We start from the raw sequence: 20,843 nt of genomic DNA on the forward strand, positions 1-20,843 counted from the left end.
TCCTTGTCAGATTGGCAAATCTGAGTTGCAGTGTGTATCCTATATTGGAGAAAGATTGGATGTTACTGGTAACATTCATAATATCTGCACAATATCAGAAAAGTACACAAGTTTGCTAATTACAATTTCCTGGTGTACTGTGTACTTCACAAGTTGGTGTCCGTACCCCACAAGCTTGACGGATGAAAGCCGTCCATGGTGTTACTTGTTCCCCGCAACAAGGGAATGTATGTAATAACACACACACACACACACACACACACACACACTCACTTTCTCTTTCTCTCTCACAAACATACACATAGGCACAATTTTCCATTTATAACAATGACCAGGGCAAACAAAGTTACACATGAACATGAGAAGAAAAGACAGAATGAAAAATGATAAAGAAATCTTGGGTTATACTCATTAGGTTTTACTTGTGAATTTTAAATCACATGGTGAAATAAAACCTTTGGAAAAAAAGAGACATTTATATATTATTGAATCATTGTGAAGTTAAATGTTTCTTTCAAGACTTCTGGTTTTCTTATTCCTTCAAAGTACAACGTAGTTCCACTTACTCCGCTGGATACATCTGTGATCCAGTTTGGATTTCCGCAGAATTGGATAAATCAGATTTTTAGAATCGTAAAGATAATTTACACTTGTTTATAATCAGTAATATTTATCCTTCAGATTAATGAAAGAATATAGTATCTTAGAGTAACATACATGCTCTGCAAGTGCAAAGAAAAAGCAAGAGACAGACAAAGCAAGGGGTGAGGGTTTCTGGACCCACAGAAAAGCAGAGGCACCAAACGGAAGCTATCAACTGAGCAAATTGTACAACATAACCCAACACAAAGCATTGCTTTAAAAAAAACACTAACAAACAAACCACAATGACACAAAACAAAGTGTCAAGTGGCGTATAAAGCATATGGTAGGTTTCCGTTTGTACGTAAAGAAATCAATGTACAGAATAGGACAGCTCACGTCAGAAACGGAACCATTGCAACTTCACGTTCAAAAGAAGGCGTATAGTACAGTTGAAACATAATTTCCCCATAATGGCCCTACCTCTTGGCTAACCAAGTGAAGCAGACATTTGCTGTGGGACAAAATCAACAGGACTCCAATTAATTTCTCCTTCCCACACTGTCACGTACGTTCACTTAATACTGAATGAACAAAATATTTTTTTTTTTCTACAACCCTCCACAAAAAGACAGTTTCCTTAACTTCAGAATATATGCAGTCTCCATACAACCCCTGACTTTTATTCTGCTTCTAACAAACGATTTAAAAAATGCTCCAACAAGCTAAATGTTTTGAAATACATCTATAGCCGTTTATTCCTTAATGCTACAGTTTCATAATTTCTTACCCTGACGGGATAGATGTGCACTTCTCAAAAGGTACAAGTCAAGAAAGGGACACAAAACTGCAGGAATTCGGACAAACAAATTTCCCACACACAGAGAACTGACAATGACTAATGGCATAATGTACTACAGTGCAGGTTTAGGAACAGTATGTAAAGGAAAAGGCACTGTGCTAAAGTTAGCTCTTGAGGTTTCATTCTATCTGTACAATGCTACTTAATAGTTTGAATTTTCTTTTGCTTACCTGGGCTGCACTGCATGAAAAGATTCACAATGAAAGAAATTTGGAGGAATGGACAAAATACCGCGGGCATCTACAAATAATTTCTGGAATTTCAGGTGTTACAATTCCTGCAAGTTTCTTTCGTTTCTTGTCATTATCATGTGATACAGCCCTGGACATATTTTGCGGCTTACACTAACATGCCATAGCAGTCTTACAACAAACATTCACACTTTGAATGGGAATTAAAACAGTTACGTTTTCAAGGATTTCACTGAACTAGACTATCTCTCTACCAAGTTTGCACCATCAGCTACAGAGTTATGCCTTTCACTGAAGACTTTTATGGAGTCAGCTACATTACGGGGTTTAATGTTCCATACGTAGACACGCTGCATTACAACCAACAAACAAGTAGTTTAATGTCAATATAGTGAAAATACCATTAATAGAATATATTTCTCTTCTCAAAATACAACTTAAATTGCAGTTCATAATATACTGTATATGCAATTTATATTACCTTCAAAACATTAAACAAGGATATGACACGTGTGCCTCTGTGCCGTGTTAAAATATATCAAAAAATCTGCAGCTAGAACGAAATGGAAGCAATGGAGGTCAAGCCATGAATATGAAAACTAGGTGTAACAGTAATGATATGCACACCACGCGTGGTTAGTAATGATTTCATGGTTCGTCCTTTGTGCATCTCACAACCACGTAAAAAATGTCGCGCAAACAAACAGCCGCAAATGATGAGAAATCCCATATACCATCACACGCTGGATGCACCATCTTATAACACAGAAAGCCACTTGTGACTATGAGGTATACCTTGTAGGACAAGATTTAGAATGACATGTATCTACTTTTAACTTCCTTGCGGATGCTGTATTCCCTAAAAAAATTAAGACTACTGCCAGTAAACTTGCCCTACACCCTACAACCAATAGATTCCATGTCAAACGACTTGATGGATGAGAGGCTCTACTGTGCGCAATTCTTGATAAACTGATACTGGCTCCCTCTTTCTCTTCCTTTGTCGTTGAGTAACCTTGGGTATTTCTCCCAGCTGCAGTTTAACATCAATCTTCTAACTTGGCACACTGGCTTCATTTCTACTTCTATAAATGGCAATGACAAACAGAATGGGTACATAATGCAAACTGACCATAGATGGCAGTAGACATCAATACCAGCTTGTGTTTTTTTTTTAATTCTGCTGACAATGTATTGCCTCGTATGACCACCACATAGGTGGTTTAAGGAAAAAAAATGTGCACAATTCTCATACAAAAGTCTTCGTGTATTTCACACACTGCTGTCAATCCATGAACATTTTTTTCTTTTTGAACGCATTATCTACAAATCCCTAGTCTGGATTAGCATCGCACAGGGTACCAGTGATCAGGGGAGCCAACGTCCGTCCACTGATCGGCTACTTGAAGCGAGGCCCGGCTGTGGAGAAGAGCAGCTGCTTCTTGCGACCCTTCCTGTTCTTCCGTCCACCGCTGCCCTTGCCCGACTCGCCGTCAGGCTCCGCATCTTTGGAAGACAAATGAAACATTCACAAAGTCATTGATAATTTTGTCTCTTCTAACCGAAACATCTAGACATATGGCCACGTTAGGAGTTCACAAGCACAGTGCTGAAGGCTTCATAGTTGAAGATAATATGTGAAACATAATCTAGATTGCGACTTTATCACACCATCTCAAAACATTTCACACATCTTGCATGGCAGCTTCCCCTATGCTTGCAAGCAGAAATGGCAAGAATGGGTGATCTGGTAGAATGCTAAATTGCATGTGGCAGTGTTACTAAACAAGAGACAGTAAAAGAAAATAAAAAAGCAATCCTAAATACTGCTACAAGCTGTGACTTCATACGCTATGAGGGATTTGTAGAAATTGTTGAGTCATGTGGCCTAACACAGCTAGGAGGTTATCTCCAATGAGCCGATATTCCAAAAGTCACAAGTAATGTGCAGGGCATGCACATGTCTAACTGCAGTGATCACACAACTGGATACCTTTTTGCACATCCCCTTGCCTCAGTAGTTTTCTCCGCCCCACTAAACTTTCATTCCTCCTCTTCCTCAAACCATTGTCTTCCATCCCCATTTCGTAATGCAGACTGTCTCAATTTCCTGTCAGTCTGATGTGCGTCACATTTTCACCCTCCCTGCCTGGGTGGGACTCTTTCTAAGTCCTTTCTCAAGTTCTTTTTTGCCCCTCCCAATACCTGGCCTTGTATTTTGTCACACAAAGCCACTTTTGCATCTGACGTATCAATCAAATGATGTAAGAGGAGACAGGAGGCAATTTTCCAACAGCCTCAGTCAAGGCCAGAAATTTGGCCCAAAACTATGCATATCCTACTTTTCCATGACTACACCTTGTACATACAAGACATCTGTTATTACCACAGACCAGTACAAGAAGATAAACAGCATCTGCATGTGTACCTTTCTTCAGCGCATTCTGTGCAGCCCGGTCGAGGGCGTCCTGTATGGCATTGCTGAATGCGTCCTTGTACTGTGGCACAGGCACGTAGTCTTCGTTGTCGCTCTCGTTGCTGCTGGTAGTCTCCCTGCCAGGAGTCTTGTTGGTGCTGCCGCCCACCACTCGCAGCCCGGAGGTAGAGGAATGGGTGGCCGGTTTCATCGGGGACACCGGCTTGGCAGATCCATCGCGTAGCATCTGTTGTTGGCAGTGGAAACAGAGACACTTAATTGCAGTACGAGTATGATAACCATTTCTCTTGATTTCTTTTTTTCTCTCTTCTCTTTTCCTTTTCTTTTTCTCCTCGCTGCTGAAAGATGTATCTCACAAAGCGTGTGACAAGATCTGACAGCTACTGATATCTATTTATACAATACACAAGAAGGTAGAAACACTTTGCTTCATGAATTATTGACCTCCCATTTCTCATCGGTTCATTTGGTTGAGGATGCAGTACATATTGGGCATACACAAACAGATTTGGAAGGCACAAATGTGCCAGCCATAAGGAGATATGCTACTTAAGCACTGCCTCCAAGTTAAGACAATCTTTATTTTTTAATCAAAAGTCACTTACAGAAGTACCATCTATTTAGAAACTTTGCACAGATACTTATTACATGAGTAGTCATTTAAAGACCAAATGAACTTAATTCAATTTTATGGCTTTTAATTTACTATTACTAATCATTGAACTCCACATGGCTACTGTAGAGCACAAGAAACTTGCTGGGTGAAAGTAAACTGACCTGGGCAAAGGAACGCTGCCCTCCCTGACTCTCCTGGCTGCCGACTGCAGGCCAACCGCCAACAGCGCCACCACTTGGTGACCCCCAGATACCCGCTTCGGCAGGTGGGCTCCTAGCAGCGATGTCCACTACAAATGAAGAGACAAAGACATATCTTGGTTTGCTTGTAACAATATAACCACTGGGTAACTGTTTCCTACTCAGTCAGGGAAATATCATACTGTAAAATGAGATGTTTTCACGGCATGAAATTTTCACGAATTGGAGCTGATGGCCTTTTTCACGGCATGAAATTTTGGCAAATTGCCACTGGCATTCAAGTACATTTTAATTTTGTCAATCTTGGCTCTTGTCAAATTCACGAAAATCAAATTGTACGCCAACATTTTTGGTTTTACAGCATGTTGTCTACCATGTGTTCATGATAGCTCTAATATTAACTGTGTGAAAAGTTGCAAGACAGGAGGTAATACAGTGCACTCTCGTAGTAACGAACGACGTTATAATGAAACTCTTGTTATAACAAGTAAAAATTTTGTAAGTCCAAAAAATTATTATCTACACATTCTATATAGTTCAGTGTTTGGCTGTAACAAAAGAAAATTGCTGATCGTCGCACTCTTTATAATGGAAGTCACCTGTAAAACAGAAAATTATCAAAATGAGTAGGAGTACAAGGTATTACAGGGATGGTACCAGGGAAACAATTTTCATCTCTTTGTTCTTGTACCCCAAAAGAAATATCACTGGTATCTAAGACAGGGTTTATTTAGGGACACCAGAACTGACCATGTTGAGGCTCCTCGTCATGGGAGTCCGAGAGTGGAGTGCTGAAGTTGGACGCTGCGGAGTCCACAGAAGCCGCCGGCGAGATTGGTCTGAGGGGCGGGGCACTCGGGTGACTCTGGTAGTCAGCCGTCACGGCACTGCCTGGAGGGCTGTTGCCGCAGGATGGGAATTGGCGAGCACTCTGCAAGGAATACCGGGCCCTTGGGACTAGATTGCGGTCAAGAGAGAAGAGAGAAATGCTAAAAAGATGCCGCCTCACAGCATAACAACAAAATGTGTGTGTGTGTGTGTGGGGGGGGGGGGGGTTCCTGTGTGACAGGAATGCTGTGACATAAAACAGTGTTGGTACATTTATCTGTACTACACTACATTCAACTCTCCTACATTTCATTTTGTAAGAGAGATTGTTCTTACAGAACACCTTTAATTGTATGTACCATACTTGTGTCATGCATTTTTTTGCACAAGGGCTCAAGTGTCACTTCTGTAGCAAGCAGTACAACTCATCTGCTCATGCACACACAAGATCATAGTGTTGGATATGACTGTTTCATTTGCCTTTCACTCTAATATGGATAGGAGGAATCTACGGAAAGCTTGTCAATGAAAATATGAGGAACATTCTACATTTTTCCCCACCCCCCCCCCCCCCCAAAAAAAAAAAAAAAAAATTTTACTCATCAATGAACTGAATATGCATAATTAAAAGCTGGGAGTTTTATAGGAGTTTCAGCTAGGAGCTTAATATCATACATTTACAGAAGTATTATTCAAAACATTCTCCATTTGACACATACATATGCTAGCAAAATGATCTCCTTACTTGTAAATGGGGTGTAATGCGCACCAACAGTCCCACATGTGGTGTATAAACGTAGCCATCTGTGGGCATCCACTTTTTTAACAAGATTTTGTGATAATAAGACAGAAATTAGCAGCTCAGAGTAGATCTTCATAACAGGGTTCAATAGCATACATATTTCAAGTAGGAGATGATTTTGCCCTCAGAGATGTAAACTCACATTTGCCATTCTTGCGGTCCTCCTCCAGCTTCATCTTGCGCTCCCTCCGCTTCTCATCGCGGGCCTTCTTGTCACGCCTCTGCTGCTTCTTCTGAATGTCCGAGGCGAAGGCGGCCAGGGTAGCGGGGGAGAGGGTGGGCGGGGCAAGGTCTAGCTCGCAGACACCGATGTCACAGGTCAGGGGGAGGTGCTGCAGGTGACGAAGCCTGTTGCGAGTGTCCTGCAGGTTGGGTGAAAGAACAGGACACCCACCAATACACCAAACTGTCATAACTTGAGCAGAACATGTGTACTGAATAAGTACCATCAGTGCAGTCAGTGTAAAAAGCCGAGAGCAAATGCCAATTCAGTCAATGGGAAGAAACCATAAATGCCCACAAATATGGAACTACACCCCGGACATAGCCAGATGTCACAGTTCATTAGATGAGATATGCAACAGGAGGTTTACAAATTACATATTTAATCAAGTGACGGACACATGTTCAATCTCTACAAGCTTGTTTGCAATATATGAACTAGACCCTAGACATAGGGTATAGTTCATATTCACATTAATATTCTCTTGCTATATCCTGCACATACTCCATCTCGGGGCATAATCATATACGAGACTCACTTGCCATTACTCCTCAGATATCAAGATTTATAAGACGAGATGTGTGTAAAAGGGTGATGGACATGTGTTCAATCTCTAAAAGACAACTTGTGTTTGTTTGCAGGCACAGTCACATAACACTTCTAGAGTATCATGATTCATAGGACGAGATGCACGGAAGTTGATACGAGAGGCTTACCTGGGTGATTGACATGTGTTCCATCTCTATCAGCTTGCCTGTGATCGTCAGGGGACTCTTCTCCAGACTCCCGTACTCATGGATCAGGCAGCGGGCGTTCAAGGAGCCGAGGTAAAGGTGCTGACCATCCTCGGCTGACACAAGAAAAAAGACACAGCTTAACACATTGGTTCTTTATCAATGTTATATGCACAATGTTGATCCTGCATGGTCACAATGCTAAATTGCATACTGGAAATATGATTTGACTTGGGTTTCAAAATGTCAATGAGTTCTCTTTTACTTGTCAGGGACAGATGGGATGAAACAAAATCTTACCCTTCTACTCATCACTTGCAAATACTGTATACACTGTTATTTTCACAAGGGTTTAATTTTTGCACATATTGCGAATCACTACTAGACCACAAATTTAACAACACACTATAATGTTGCTATACGCTGGGGTAATAGCGCACTTACGATAGCCTCCGTTTCAAATCACGAAAAACAACATCTCTCAAAAATGTCTGTGACCTCATTCACAAACATATCTGTATGCGAAAATAGCAGCTTATACAGTAACAGAAGAGCTTGACATGATCTGACTTTTCCTTTGGCGTGCTCATATATGTAGAATTGATGGCAGCCTAGTGTTTGTTACGTCGGACATTGTAATGGTAAATATCACAAAATATCAGTATGATATATTGTAGCGAATGCATACAAAGAAAGATGGCTTGCCGCACAGACACTGCACTGTACCACACAGAGAATCTCAACCTAGCATTGTCTCTATTACAGGTACACGCTTGCCTCCTCATTATGAATGCAAATTTAACATATTTATTATACATAGGTCTAAACTTCATCAGCCTTTGCTACCTCTTCATTAAGTTTGCCAAGTTAACGTAGTTTGAAGTCAAAGCTTCATCAACCTAAGTACACGAAAGTCAGCCATGGTTCTCTCTTTTGTGATAAATTTGACCTGGCTAGCAAGATGATGATCATGATGATGATCCACAGCATTTGTATGGCGCCATATATCTGTCATAGAAACATTCAAAGGCGCAGACTCCTCCAAGACAGTTAGCAATTAAATGTCTGGTGAAAAATGTGAGTCTGGTGTGAGGCTTTGAAGTGATCCAGTTTGTCAATTTCACGGAGGAAAGATGGGAGGGAGTTCCATAGGCGAGGAGCAATAGAGGAAAACACTGGATGCTCACCTTGATAGAAATAGATGTAGGGACTCTGTCCTCCCGACATCTTCCGGTCCCTTCCACTAGGGGAGCTGCTCTCGGGCATGGCAGAAGCGGCTGCCCCACTGTTCTCAGCCGCATCCTCCTCCTCCTCATCCTTATCCTCCTCCTTGGCTCCAGAACCTCCAGGTTCTTGAGCATCAAGACTGTTCTTTCTTTCATCAGCTGATCCTTCATCTTGTGATGGTTCCTTCTCTTCTGTTGCTCCGCCCTCTCCTCCACTGGTTTCCGTGGTAACGCCCTCAACTTCCCCAGCACCCAGACTGAGTCCATCAAGAGCTGCCGGCAGTGGAGACGAATCATCGGAACCGGGGAGTGTCACGTCAGGTGAAGTGCCTGCAGGAGCATCTGCCTCATCAACTTCCTCATCGGAGAAGGCTGATGCATAGACAATTGCATCCTGTGGTAAAGAAGATAAATGTGATATTCCAATGTTCAATGTTATCAACTAAACATCATGTCTCCTGCACTTTCTATTTCAGATTCAAAATGTCTCGCAGGTCAGTCATATCAACACCCGATTCCAACAACAGTCATTCCAACATCTGATTCCAACACACGTCTTACAACTCTACAATGGTTGGATGTACAAGATATAACTTGTTTTTGTTTATTTTATTATTGAAGAAAAAAAATGAAACTTATCAAAGATTTGGGTGAAGATCAGGGGAGACTTATGCTGGTTTTCTTTGAATGTGCGTGTGATCAAAATCATTGTCACTGAAATTTTTGATGGCCCGAACTTTTTTGCTTCATGTAAAACTGCTATAAAAATTTGATCATTAAGGGTGCTTCATTTTACTCAATTGATAAAAAGTTTAACTGAACATGAAATAGAGTTCACTACAAATTCTAGTTGTTTGCGCTGCTGTTTGCTCTACTTTAACAGAACTTTGGTCTACTAATAAAGTTGTACTGCACAAAGCAGACAAGTTAATTGACCTTTGAACTCCAGGTTGGCAAGACCCGGTCAATGACAGCCTCAGTCCATCACAGCAGATTCCACAATGGACTCCCCAACAAAGCCAGTGATAAGTGTCACACTTAGACTACGAAACATATTTTATGATACTCTGGACTGCCCTAAATTTGAAGCGTGAATGAGCCGAAGACAGAGCTGGAAAATTCTGTAAAGCTTTTGGAATTTGAAGATGGTGTGTTCAAGACAGAAACAACTAAATTTAGTCCAGTTCTTCGTAACATTATTTCTAGGAAGAGATAATGTCTCTTATTTTCTTTATTCGAACGCGATGGGGATAATTGGAAATTTGACATACCTCTTTGGGACTCAGAGAAATCCTTGTCACATCTGGGTCATCTTCCTGGAAAGAGACGTCTTGTGTGGCAGGAGGAATATCTAGAGTTTGGAGAAAATCATAACACAGACAGGACCATCACTGTCACACACACAGGTTGACTCCACTCAATACACAAGATGAATCGTACGTACTGCAGCGTGAACATGTCTCTTATATAGCTACAAGATAATCAATCATTAAATCTGACGCATTGTAGTAATTCGCCGAATTTCATACGTCTGTGCACAGAGTTCTGGATCCTCAACATGGCTAGAAAGCATTAATAGGCAAGAGAATCGATCAAGAAATCACATTTCTAAAGCGTGGCTAACAACAACAGACAGTATACAGCATGATACCCCTAGAGCAGTGTCTTCCTATTCATCTTGCCTCTTCATTAAAGGTCCAGTTTACCTTTGGAAACAGTGATTTAAAAAATGTTCAAGATATCACATTTGATGCATATGTGTAGGTCTGTTGTATCACAAAACATCCTACCATATAGCATTTTTGAAATAAAGCCTAAAATATAAGGAGATATCAGTATTTTTCTCAATAGACCATAACTGTAGACAGTTTAATCTGGAAACATTTTTATTATAACTATTGTTCACATTTTGTGTATTTAACAATACTTAACATCGATTATGCAGATTCAAATTTTTACAGTAGTTGTTTCTATCCCTAACTCACATTTCAGAACTGTTTTAAAGCACTAATGCTGGGTTTTTGTTTCATCTGCAAATGGTAAATTATGCCTTTAACCTTTAGTGCTATGGCAATACTTGCATCAGAAATTAATTTCACTTACCTTCCTTTTCTGAAGTGGTTGAAACATTCCTTGCAGTCTTGTCACACAGATTCAGACTGGCTTCTCTCTCCTGAAGATAAGAGTAAAAACCATTCCTTCATTAGCACTTGACAGGTCAATATCACAGTACATTTCGACCTCGATTATCCGGCCATGTCGGGACCGGCGCTCATCCAGATAAGCGAATTGGCCGAATATGGGAGACACAATGTTAATGTATATAGCTGCCGTCCAAGCTGCCGTCCCAGTGCACTGGCAGCTAGGCAGGTAGCGTACCCCGCAACGGTGGTGTAATCTATGCTAGCCTGCGCAAAATTGTACTCCCTTCTTCACAAAAATAAAGTATATCTTTATGTGAAAATCATACATGTTTTAACTCATTAGATATTGAGAAACCTATCATGCACATCTTGTGAAATTAGTGAAATAGATCCATGAAAGTCACTGTTCTTTCTCAATTTTTGGATGAAAAAAAAAAAAAAAAAAAAGTCCTTCATTGCGTGAACGCGTCCGGATAATAGAGATTTCCGGATAAAAGGAGGTTGGATAATCGAGGTCGAACTTTATATGATACACAGACTGGCACATGTCTTTTTAGTGTGTGTGCAAGGATTCAAAGTGCATGAATGGCCCCACACAGCTCTTTATTGGCAAGCTATAATTGTGGGGCTCATAATAGAATAGTTTCTTGATGTTATAGTAACTCTACTCCAACTAAAGGCATCGACATATTCCTGCCAAAATCTCATAAGTAGAGAGACAAAGCAAACGCAGGAAAAGAACTACAATGCAGTGGTCTGGTGGGATCAATCTCGATAATATGCTTGTTTCGAAGTTCTCATTTCTCATCTTCCACAAATAACCAGACTTGCTCCTGCATTAACTTAAATGACAAGGCAGCTTGACAAGTACGTTAAACGGTTTGGTGGTGATATGAGTGTGACTTACATTCCAAGAATCGAGTGCCCTCTGTATGAAAGATTTCTCAAAGTCCTGCAAAATAGGGTGGAAAAAATACTCTTGGTGAATACTACAACAGTAATCACAAAATTGGCAATTTGAGTAAATTTCTACCACTGACATATTTGTTTATAAATGCTTTCCAATGGCATGTACTGAAAAACTACATCTCAAAGAGAAATGTTCACAAATTACAGATTCAGAGTATTTCACACACTCACTACCCAGCCACAAAACACTTTAAGAATATCAAAACAATAATAGGATGTATACGGACTTAGTTTCAATCACTGTTTGTTACAATGAGATATAGCTGGAAGAAATAGACTAAAATGACACTAATAAAAAGCATAAAGACCCATTTAGTGTATAGCTGTAGAGCACATGATTTCTTTGGGGTCAATGTAAATTCAAAAGACATGAAAATAAATGCCATTGTTCATGTTTTGCCATAAAGATGTATTTCCAGACACTGTTCGCCACTTACAGTAAAATGTATACAGTGAAGGACTGGTTTACATGAAAAAGTATACTTGGCAAAGCAACATTACATACGAATAGCAGCATGTGTTTGAAATTTGCCGACACAGACATGCGTATATAGAACATTAATTAAAAAGACATTTTCCATATGAAAAATAATATTTCACAGATATGATGTTAATCATACAATTTGGTTCACACAACACAATTCGGGTTGTTGTTGTTGTTACTTTATCAGACTTATCCAGTGTTGTTCTCTTCAGACCACTGTATTGTGACAGTTAACTTTGTAGGCAAAGAATACATCACCTACCTGGGTTACAAAAAGTTGGTATGGGTTTGATGGGATCTACTCAGGTAAGTGGACATGGCATTTCTTGTAAAAATGTTGATCTAATACAGAAATATGTTTATCAACTTACATCATTGGATTCTTTCAGCTGCTTCTCTAGCTCTTGCTTTTCACGTAGTAAAATCTGAAATGATAATCCACAACAAAAAATGGCACATCGGTGAAACAAGTGCATACTGTGCTATCATGTTTTTGCTCATGCCGCATCATACTCAAAGAATCCATGATGCAACAACAAGGCACTAACTTGTAAGATTACTCAGGTAGTTACAAAATCCTTCTATTCCAAATGGCACATTTTCAAAGTTCAGGCTTGGACAATGTGTGATCTTGAACACTTTGTCCAATATCAACAACAACAACAAAAAATAACGTAATTAAAGCATCTGATACTTTAATAGATCTAACTGAAGAGGCCCAACAACAGAGATATGATTGTACTTATGCAACCTTACATCACGAGCTGAGTCATATGCAGACAAGAAAAAACACTTCCTTTCACAAAGACGCTAAGTCTTGGATACTGCTTTTGTAAACGGCCTCTACAAAGTCGTTTTTGCATGCTGCAAAAATTAGTTTTACACAGAAACACAATTTACTAAATCATTCGCTTGAGAAATCATGTTAACAATATTGTACTCTGAAGAGAAAAATGTCAAAAAATTTGACAAAACTGCATGATGACTTACCACATCTCGAACTTGTTCTGGAGAAGCAACCATGAGTTTGGCAAAGCTGGTGTTGTCTTGGATATCTGATCAAAATACAAACAAGATTTAAGGACAGGTATTTATTATGTCTCTAAACTTTTTCCATGAATCTTTTTCTAAGATCACAATACTTAGTTGTACATTGTAATATGCACAGCACTGACTTTTGAATGAAGTATATTGGTAAATCACATCCCCCTTCTGTTGAAGTCTTCTTGGACGTGGAGTCACATGGTTCCACAACTAACTAAATCTGAGCTAGACCTTGAGGGATTCAACACTTCTTGTAATATTACAATGAGATGTGAAAGACACAGGATGGGAAATTCATGTGTACACAAAGTTGTGAAAGCTGAATACAGGAAAAGCATATAAAAGATAAGAACTAGTGGGCATCACAGGGGTCAAATCTTTTCATAATAAGCACAGGAAATTAGCACTAAAAATAAAGTGTCATTGTTTTTACCATCCTACATGTGAAACATGATCTCTTTACTGATAACATGTGACACAGATTTTAGAGGTGAACACAGAACTACTGGTATGGTATAAGCTGGTATAAACGCCATACAAATAAACTGGAATTAGCAAAGCTTCGGTCACCTGTCAAGATGGGCGAAGTGGGCGCGGCCTCAGTGGCCTCTCCACCAGGGTCGTGGGGCTGGACGATGACTGATCCTTTCTCCCGCCTCATCAGCCGCATCGTGATCTGGTCTCCCACGCTGAACGTCTTGAGAGACTTAGCCACCACACTGACATGTCAAACACACACAAACACACACATCACAGAGGAGAGATTTTTAGCAATACGTGTGATATGAGAAATATCAAAAGTGTCACTTCAACTCAAAACACACACTATATTCTACATTATGCACAATAACTATACTCTAAATGTAGTCTCTTTCGGAGACTCCAGAAGTAAAATACACATTTCAGGTACAAACTTCCAACAACAACAACAACAAAAAAAAAATGCTAACAGATGGAGAACTTTGTTGAACAATCTCACTCAAGGACCATTAACTCATTAATGTGCTCCAACTAAAATTGCACAAATTCCACTCTATTCTCAAGACAACTCCCACGGGAGTTCTGTCTGTGGCTCCACAACTGAGCAATTGCACAACCCCAAATGAGAATTTGGATTGGTCCATGGCAGATTTGGGGTTGCTCTGGGCAACCCAGCACAATCATTTGTCTTTACTCCCAGTTTTGGCCCAGTAAAGTGTTTGCAACTTACCTCTTTAGGTCACTGGCCACCACAGAATCATAGCAAATGGGGCACTTGCGCCACTTTTTTTCTCCCAGCGATAGGTAATGTAGAATGCAAGGCCAGCAGTAGATGTGGCCACACTTGGTTATCTTGGCTGTAAGGTGAAATGATATAGGGTGAGCGTTATCACTTGTGCTGAGTGATGAAAGTCAAGACTTGGCAGTTTTCGTCATTACTTTCTGTCATATTCATACTTTCTTCTCTCACTTTTGCACTCAAATGCTGGACATTTGCACCACGTGGGCATTTCTTTCCCCTCTTTAACACATCAATATTTCACAGTGACACACAACTGCTTGTAGTTGCCACAAATAAGCCTCGCCAACTCTGAACTCTTCACATTTATGCAACCCAACATCAATGACTGCTAAAAACATCACAATCCATCGAGAATTATGTCCATTTGACTATCCATGTGCCAAGAAATGACATGTGCAATATTTTGAGAAGAAAAGGTAATCCCATCTGCCTTTCTTCTTTTCTTCATTCTCTCTTTCTTCTTTTTGTTTCTCAAAAGATACAAAACAGCAGTGACTTCTTGGCATCAATTCAAATGGGTGTTCTGGGATTTGTGACATTCAAAAACTGCACATCTCAAGGTAGGGGAGGGGCTCGAGAGGCATGTATTACATGAAAACATGTTGGAGGGGGTGAGGAGGGGAGGAGACTGCACTCACCAGCGGCTGGAGGAAAGAGGCAGATCGGGCAGGAGGGCATCTCGTGGCCCAGCATCCGCACCTGCTCTATCATATCCCAGTCCACCAGGGCATCGGGGTCGACGCACTGCCGCACATAGTCCCCGCTGGACTTCACCACAAACTGGCAGCTGGGGGAGGGTGGAACGTGTACAGCCCACAATTCAAAGCATGCAGTATCACAAGGGACAGTATTATATACAATGTGTATGTTTACATGATTAGCCAGGAAAAAAAAAACAAAAAAAACACCCCTGCTGTTTGGGGCATTTGGTTTTGTTGTTTATCACATTTCTCTCATTTGTCAATTAAGCTGAATATAATGTGTAGTTAAAGGTATTAGCCCACATTTGTAAACCTGCAGCAATTGGTCTCATAGTTAGCATGGAGTTTGGGTATGATTGCAGTAACACCTGTGCAAAATTTCGTTCCAATTAGTCCATTACTTTCATAAAAATAAATGAAAATGCACCGTATGCATGCGTATAAAAACGCTTGCTAGCTCCGGTCCGCGCACGTACTACATGCATGCGATACATGTGTAAGTTAATGTACGTAGCTAGCCCGCGCTCGTAATTCGATTTTGGGTCGGGTTGACCCGGTTTGAAAATTGATTTTAATACGATGATTTTCTCTCTTTTATCGAATGGTATAGACAAAGAGCAACAGGTGAGGTATGTTACTGTTATAACTTGTACTTGAAGTCATATTGGACCTGTTTTATGGAGTTTTGATTTTCGTGGGTTTGCAAATGTGGGCTAGTACCTTTAAAATCAATGTATATATTTGTTTCTTCAATCAAGACCAAGATACAATGAATCCAATGCTGTGATTAAATCAAGTTGATTTCAATTTTAGTTGAACTGATTGTCACATGAGCTCATATGACCACCTTCTTTGTTCTTTTGCATTGGGGTTAGTTTATAGGTCGAAGCACTTTCTGAATACCTATATTTCCATATTCTTGTGAAAGAAAGCACTTGGGATACAAAATATATAGTCACATATTAATTTCTATACCCACCAGAGGGTTACTAAGTGAGAACTGATGACTACCGGTATCCTTTCAATCACTGACAAACCGTGTGGATATCGCTTTGACAAGTAGGATTCATATTCTAAACTTGGCATTACACGACAGTGATTTGCATGTTATGAAATGCTTGCATCATGATACCAGGAGCAACTGAGGGCCAGTGGATAAGATTACAGACTATCAATCATGATGTCCCTGGTTCATGTCCCCTGGCGGCAGCAGTTATGCCTCTACTCAAGCAGAGCTTCCAATATTCCCGCATCAAAACTGGGGAGAACCCAAAAGCATTATCAGGGAGATACTTTTGTGGTATATGTATCTCGTTAGTCCAAAATGATTCCAAAAGCAGGAAGACCTTAATATCCTTATGTTAAGACATGAAGAGATTTTGAATTTTTCCGGGAGCCTCCTGTAGAATCAAAGAGACTTGGTAGCTCAGCTCCACGTAAGGCACTCTATCGTCATTGCCTAGGCCTTCGGAGGAGACTTGACGTCGTTGGTCTCCTGGTTGCTTGCGTACAAGCACTCATTGCTTCCGTAACAGTAACAGAAAACAAATCATAAAATAATTTTACACATCAATGACCATATTTCTCTTCTGGTCTCTAATAAACAGGGCCTTCAATGTTTCAAAACTGACAAGCCTTCGAACGGGACTTACTTTGCCTGCAAAAAGTGGTCCTTGTTGAAGCGGGGGTGGCGGTGGCCCCACCGCGCCCGGCCACGCCAAGCGCCTCGCGACTCCTCCGTGTCCCGGGGAGAGAAGGTGAAGTTTATGAGGTGGTTCAGGTTAATCTTCTTCGGGCCTTGCGGAAGAGCCGAGCCAAACTCGGCCCTTTGATTCACCGTCACCTGCAACAGCCCAAGCAAGGGAAATGAGCTCAAGTACGCTAACAAAACAAAGAAAAACAAATCCTCACAAAAGACCATGGTTTGATATCAATGCTCAATTGCTACCACTGCCAACATTTTTTCATCAATATTTTGATTACCAATGCTTAAACCTTCATGCACTTTTACCATGCTACTGCTGAAAAAGATCATAAAATAATCATAAAGACTGTTCCTTCATTCTGATATATGAATCAAACGCAGCCAAGAAAACTAACCCAACATTTATATATGGGCCTAGAAGACGGTAAAGCACTACTTGTTCCAAGCAGCAATAATAGCAACCAATGAACCAAACCTTCACACAAAAGAGTTTTAAATGTTTCAAGTAAGTTTAGATATAAAATTTGCTTTCTTCAGAATATGGACACAGACACTGAATGTGCATGCATTTCAAACAATAACTTAGTCAATCTCAGAGAAAGTAGCTAGGCTGATGTTAGTTACTATTTTTCTTTTCCTCTCTCATAATCACCTCATCGCGTCTGCTGGCAGGAAGACCTCTGTTACGTGGCCTCTTGTCCATGGCCCGACTCTTCTGAGGCACCGGTCGGCGCGACTGACCACTGGCAGGGTCAGCCGGGCTGCGACCCTGTGGTAGGTCACGCCTACTTCTGTTGTTGTGGCGTTGTGCCTTGTTGCCATTACCACGTCCATTTTCTGCAAGGCGAGACACATAAGTACAAATACATGCTGACATCCACTCTGTTAAATGCTAATGGAAGGTTCAACTGAAGTAATCCTTTAAAGGCAATTAAGCCTTTCATTCAGGACGCACTCTCAAGTTATGTATACACTGTATATCATAGTCTGCATATTCCTAGGCGTAGGCCTATGCACGAGTTCCAAACGTGACAGAGATACGTTCATTCTATAGCTCTTCTGACTTGTTTCTCTAGTGATAGTGTCCATAACCCTTCTTGACACTTCCATGTTCTTTGCGAACATGTTGATCGCGTTGAGGTTTGATTCCTGACATCATTTTCGTCACCTCAGACCATGCCTCAGACTCATTAAAGATAATCTTAATTAATTAGACTTCATGTTTTTGCTTATTGATATGACATAGGGTCTACACAATTCACAACTTACCGAAAACGAAGATTTTATGCGTGTGCGAATGGACTATCAGTCTTTTGCACGGCCATTTGCGATTGCGAACGTGATCGGAACTGCACTTAAAGGTCACGCTATCGACTGTGCTGCAACACTAGCGGCACGCCACAGAACTCTATGTGGCGCATGCACAGACTTTGGTTACGTATTTGCGCACAACTAGTCTGGTTTCCAGACCCTTTTATTGCCAACTGGACTCCTTTTACAAAATGCGCCCTCTGCAGAGGCGAAGGCAAACCAATAATATCCTATAGCAAGAGTATGAGCAGATGGTCTTGAAGCCAGACTAGCGCACAACTCAAATCGTGCAAATCTGGTAAATGTAGGCCTACCAGTATTTTTATTCTGCAACAATGAACTCCGACAGTCAGGGATTGCGCTAGAAAGTGCCATTTTTTGTTCCATGGACTTTGCATGACTGCCGCGAGTATAACTTATCATTAATGTACAATTCTTGGCGGAACATAAAAATTTTCATTAGTTTTGTAAATTTAGTTGTCATGGTTGTGTGTTGTGGTTTTCCCTTTGGTGTACTTGATGGCGAGGCCTCACTTGTCTGACACCACGCTCCACACGGCGTCTGGTCAGGCTACCCCTATTCAAATTTAAAGGAGACGTCTATTTAGAACTCTATTTGCAATGATTAGTCACTTGTTAGGGTAACATCCCCAGTATTCGGTCACTTAAGCTTTTTTGCAATATTTTTCAAACTAAATTAATACATACATACATCATATCTACAGCAATGTATGTGAAATATATCAAATTTCTTTACTCTCAACTTTCATTTTGTTAAATATCTCACAGAATTGCACAAAATCCTGAAATATTTCACCTTGAAAATTCCCCAGTATACGGTCACCGGCACCAGTATTCAGTCACGCGATGTGCGCGTTCAAAGTCAGTGCGTGTTCAAGGCAGCTGAAAAGTGCGCCCGCGCGCTACCTTGTTGGCGCAAAATTGCATCGGGGACGTTGTGGCGACCGTTGGTGACCGAATACTGGGGCCTCGGCACTTGCATTCAACCCTTGTACATTGGGACACTGTATCGGCGGTGGGACTTCCTTCCACAGTATAATACTCGGCGTTTACGCGAGATTGATACAGCGGTGGGGCCGATTTCCACAGCATAGCATCTTTCGTCGTCCCTTTCTCCCGTTTTTTGCTTTCGGAAGGACTCCCTAATGTCCCTCAACTAATTTAACGGCCAATTTAACCATAAATACAACCCTACCTAACCCTAAACCCTAAGTTACCCTATCATAGGACCTACCCTTGCTTGCTAACGCACAGGTGCTCGCGCACTGCGGTGGGGCCTATTTCACGATTTTGCCGATCTACAATTGTAGTTGGGAGTAGAGTATCAATGAATTAATGTCTAGCGTCTAAACCCAACCCAAGGCCCAAGGCCAAGGGAAATTGTAATTGTATTCTACTGCAAATCCATCACAGTATACACAGCTTTCACAGGCCAGGCGCGCTCAATGTATACTAAATAGGCGGACGTGTGTGGTGATCCTGCGCGAGCGCGCACTGTTTGGAGTGACTGATGTGTGCACATGCTATATGCACGGATCCCGTCCATGCATGCATGGTAGGGCAAGCCCGCGCCGTTGATAGCATGCGCGCTCATCATAAAGCTACGTGTATTATGGATTCTGTTATGTAAAGGACTCTACCCATGGATACCGCCTACGACCGCCGACACCGGCACACAAACATGGGTACATGAAATGCTCACATACTTACCTTTACTCTTTGATTCACACGAAGTGAGTCGTGCTGGTGAAGACACAATTTTCTTCTCCATATCCCTGCCTTCTTTGGCCATGTACTGAGTGACTTAGAATATACAATTTCGAGCGAAAAATCGCTCCAGAGGAGACTTGGTTACGAGCGTACGACTGAGGAGACATGTTAGCTCTTCACTGTTGCGCCATATTGATGAAATGGAAGGAAAGGTCAACAGTAGACGAAGTGTACCACTGTAGAATGAGGTAAAACAGACGTAAAATCGATGAAATGGGTCCAAACTTGTGCTATGAAGCACAAGTTTAACGCTGTCAGCAACTGAGGTGCTGAAAATGGCCAAACAGACCACAAAAATAAAGCCGTTTCCGACTTTCCAGATGAGGCGGTATTTCGCCAGGAAACCTTGCAAAAACAGGACGCACACGTACGCGTACGTACATTAGGTCACCTACACACCACCGACCCCGCGACCCTCGGCCTGTCGTCATCTCATACCACACCGTAACCTCCATCACCCCCCCCCGGCCCCCCCCCCCCCCCCCCCATTTTTGACACGTATACGAGTACTCCACCCCATTTATGCTGCATCCTGACAGTAGATCTACCATTTTTGTCACTATTACAGGAAATTGCGTAAATTAACACAATGCGCTAAGTAAATGAACAGAGAAAGAACAAAAAAAAAAAAAAAGAATAATAAGCCGAAGGAAACCAGAAATAGTTATGTTTGTTTGTTTTTATTTCGGAAACAATAAAATCGTATACAAA

The 20,843-nt window shown here is 41.1% G+C and overlaps 1 protein-coding gene across 1 annotated transcript; it reads right to left on the minus strand.

Annotated features, from left to right (window-relative positions):
* Positions 1-397: 397 nt before the first annotated feature.
* On the minus strand, positions 398-20,485 carry LOC140227935 (E3 ubiquitin-protein ligase RNF10-like). Its single transcript, XM_072308319.1, has 18 exons — positions 20,073-20,485; positions 17,683-17,867; positions 16,978-17,168; positions 15,263-15,411; positions 14,553-14,679; positions 13,913-14,061; positions 13,289-13,353; positions 12,670-12,723; positions 11,753-11,797; positions 10,805-10,874; positions 9,973-10,052; positions 8,663-9,095; positions 7,458-7,591; positions 6,661-6,880; positions 5,639-5,845; positions 4,850-4,977; positions 4,064-4,298; positions 398-3,141 (listed from the first exon to the last, which is right to left on the minus strand). The coding sequence occupies exons 1-18, from the start codon at positions 20,152-20,154 to the stop codon at positions 3,035-3,037; spliced, it is 2,661 nt and encodes an 886-aa protein (XP_072164420.1). The 5' UTR covers positions 20,155-20,485; the 3' UTR covers positions 398-3,034.
* Positions 20,486-20,843: the final 358 nt, after the last annotated feature.

This window comes from Diadema setosum, chromosome 4 (assembly GCF_964275005.1).
Source record: "Diadema setosum chromosome 4, eeDiaSeto1, whole genome shotgun sequence".
Taxonomy (NCBI): domain Eukaryota; kingdom Metazoa; phylum Echinodermata; class Echinoidea; order Diadematoida; family Diadematidae; genus Diadema; species Diadema setosum.

What these genes read in the sequence shown, in the direction of transcription:
- LOC140227935 (XM_072308319.1), bottom strand. Translation starts at nt 20,154, where the DNA reads ATGGCCAAAGAAGGCAGGGATATGGAGAAGAAAATTGTGTCTTCACCA. An exon ending in CCTCTTTCCTCCAGCCGCTG is followed by an intron (nt 14,680 to 15,262) that starts GTGAGTGCAGTC and finishes TTCACCTTACAG; the next exon opens with CCAAGATAACCAAGTGTGGC. An exon ending in ACAGAATGCGCTGAAGAAAG is followed by an intron (nt 3,142 to 4,063) that starts GTACACATGCAG and finishes TGTCTTCCAAAG; the next exon opens with ATGCGGAGCCTGACGGCGAG.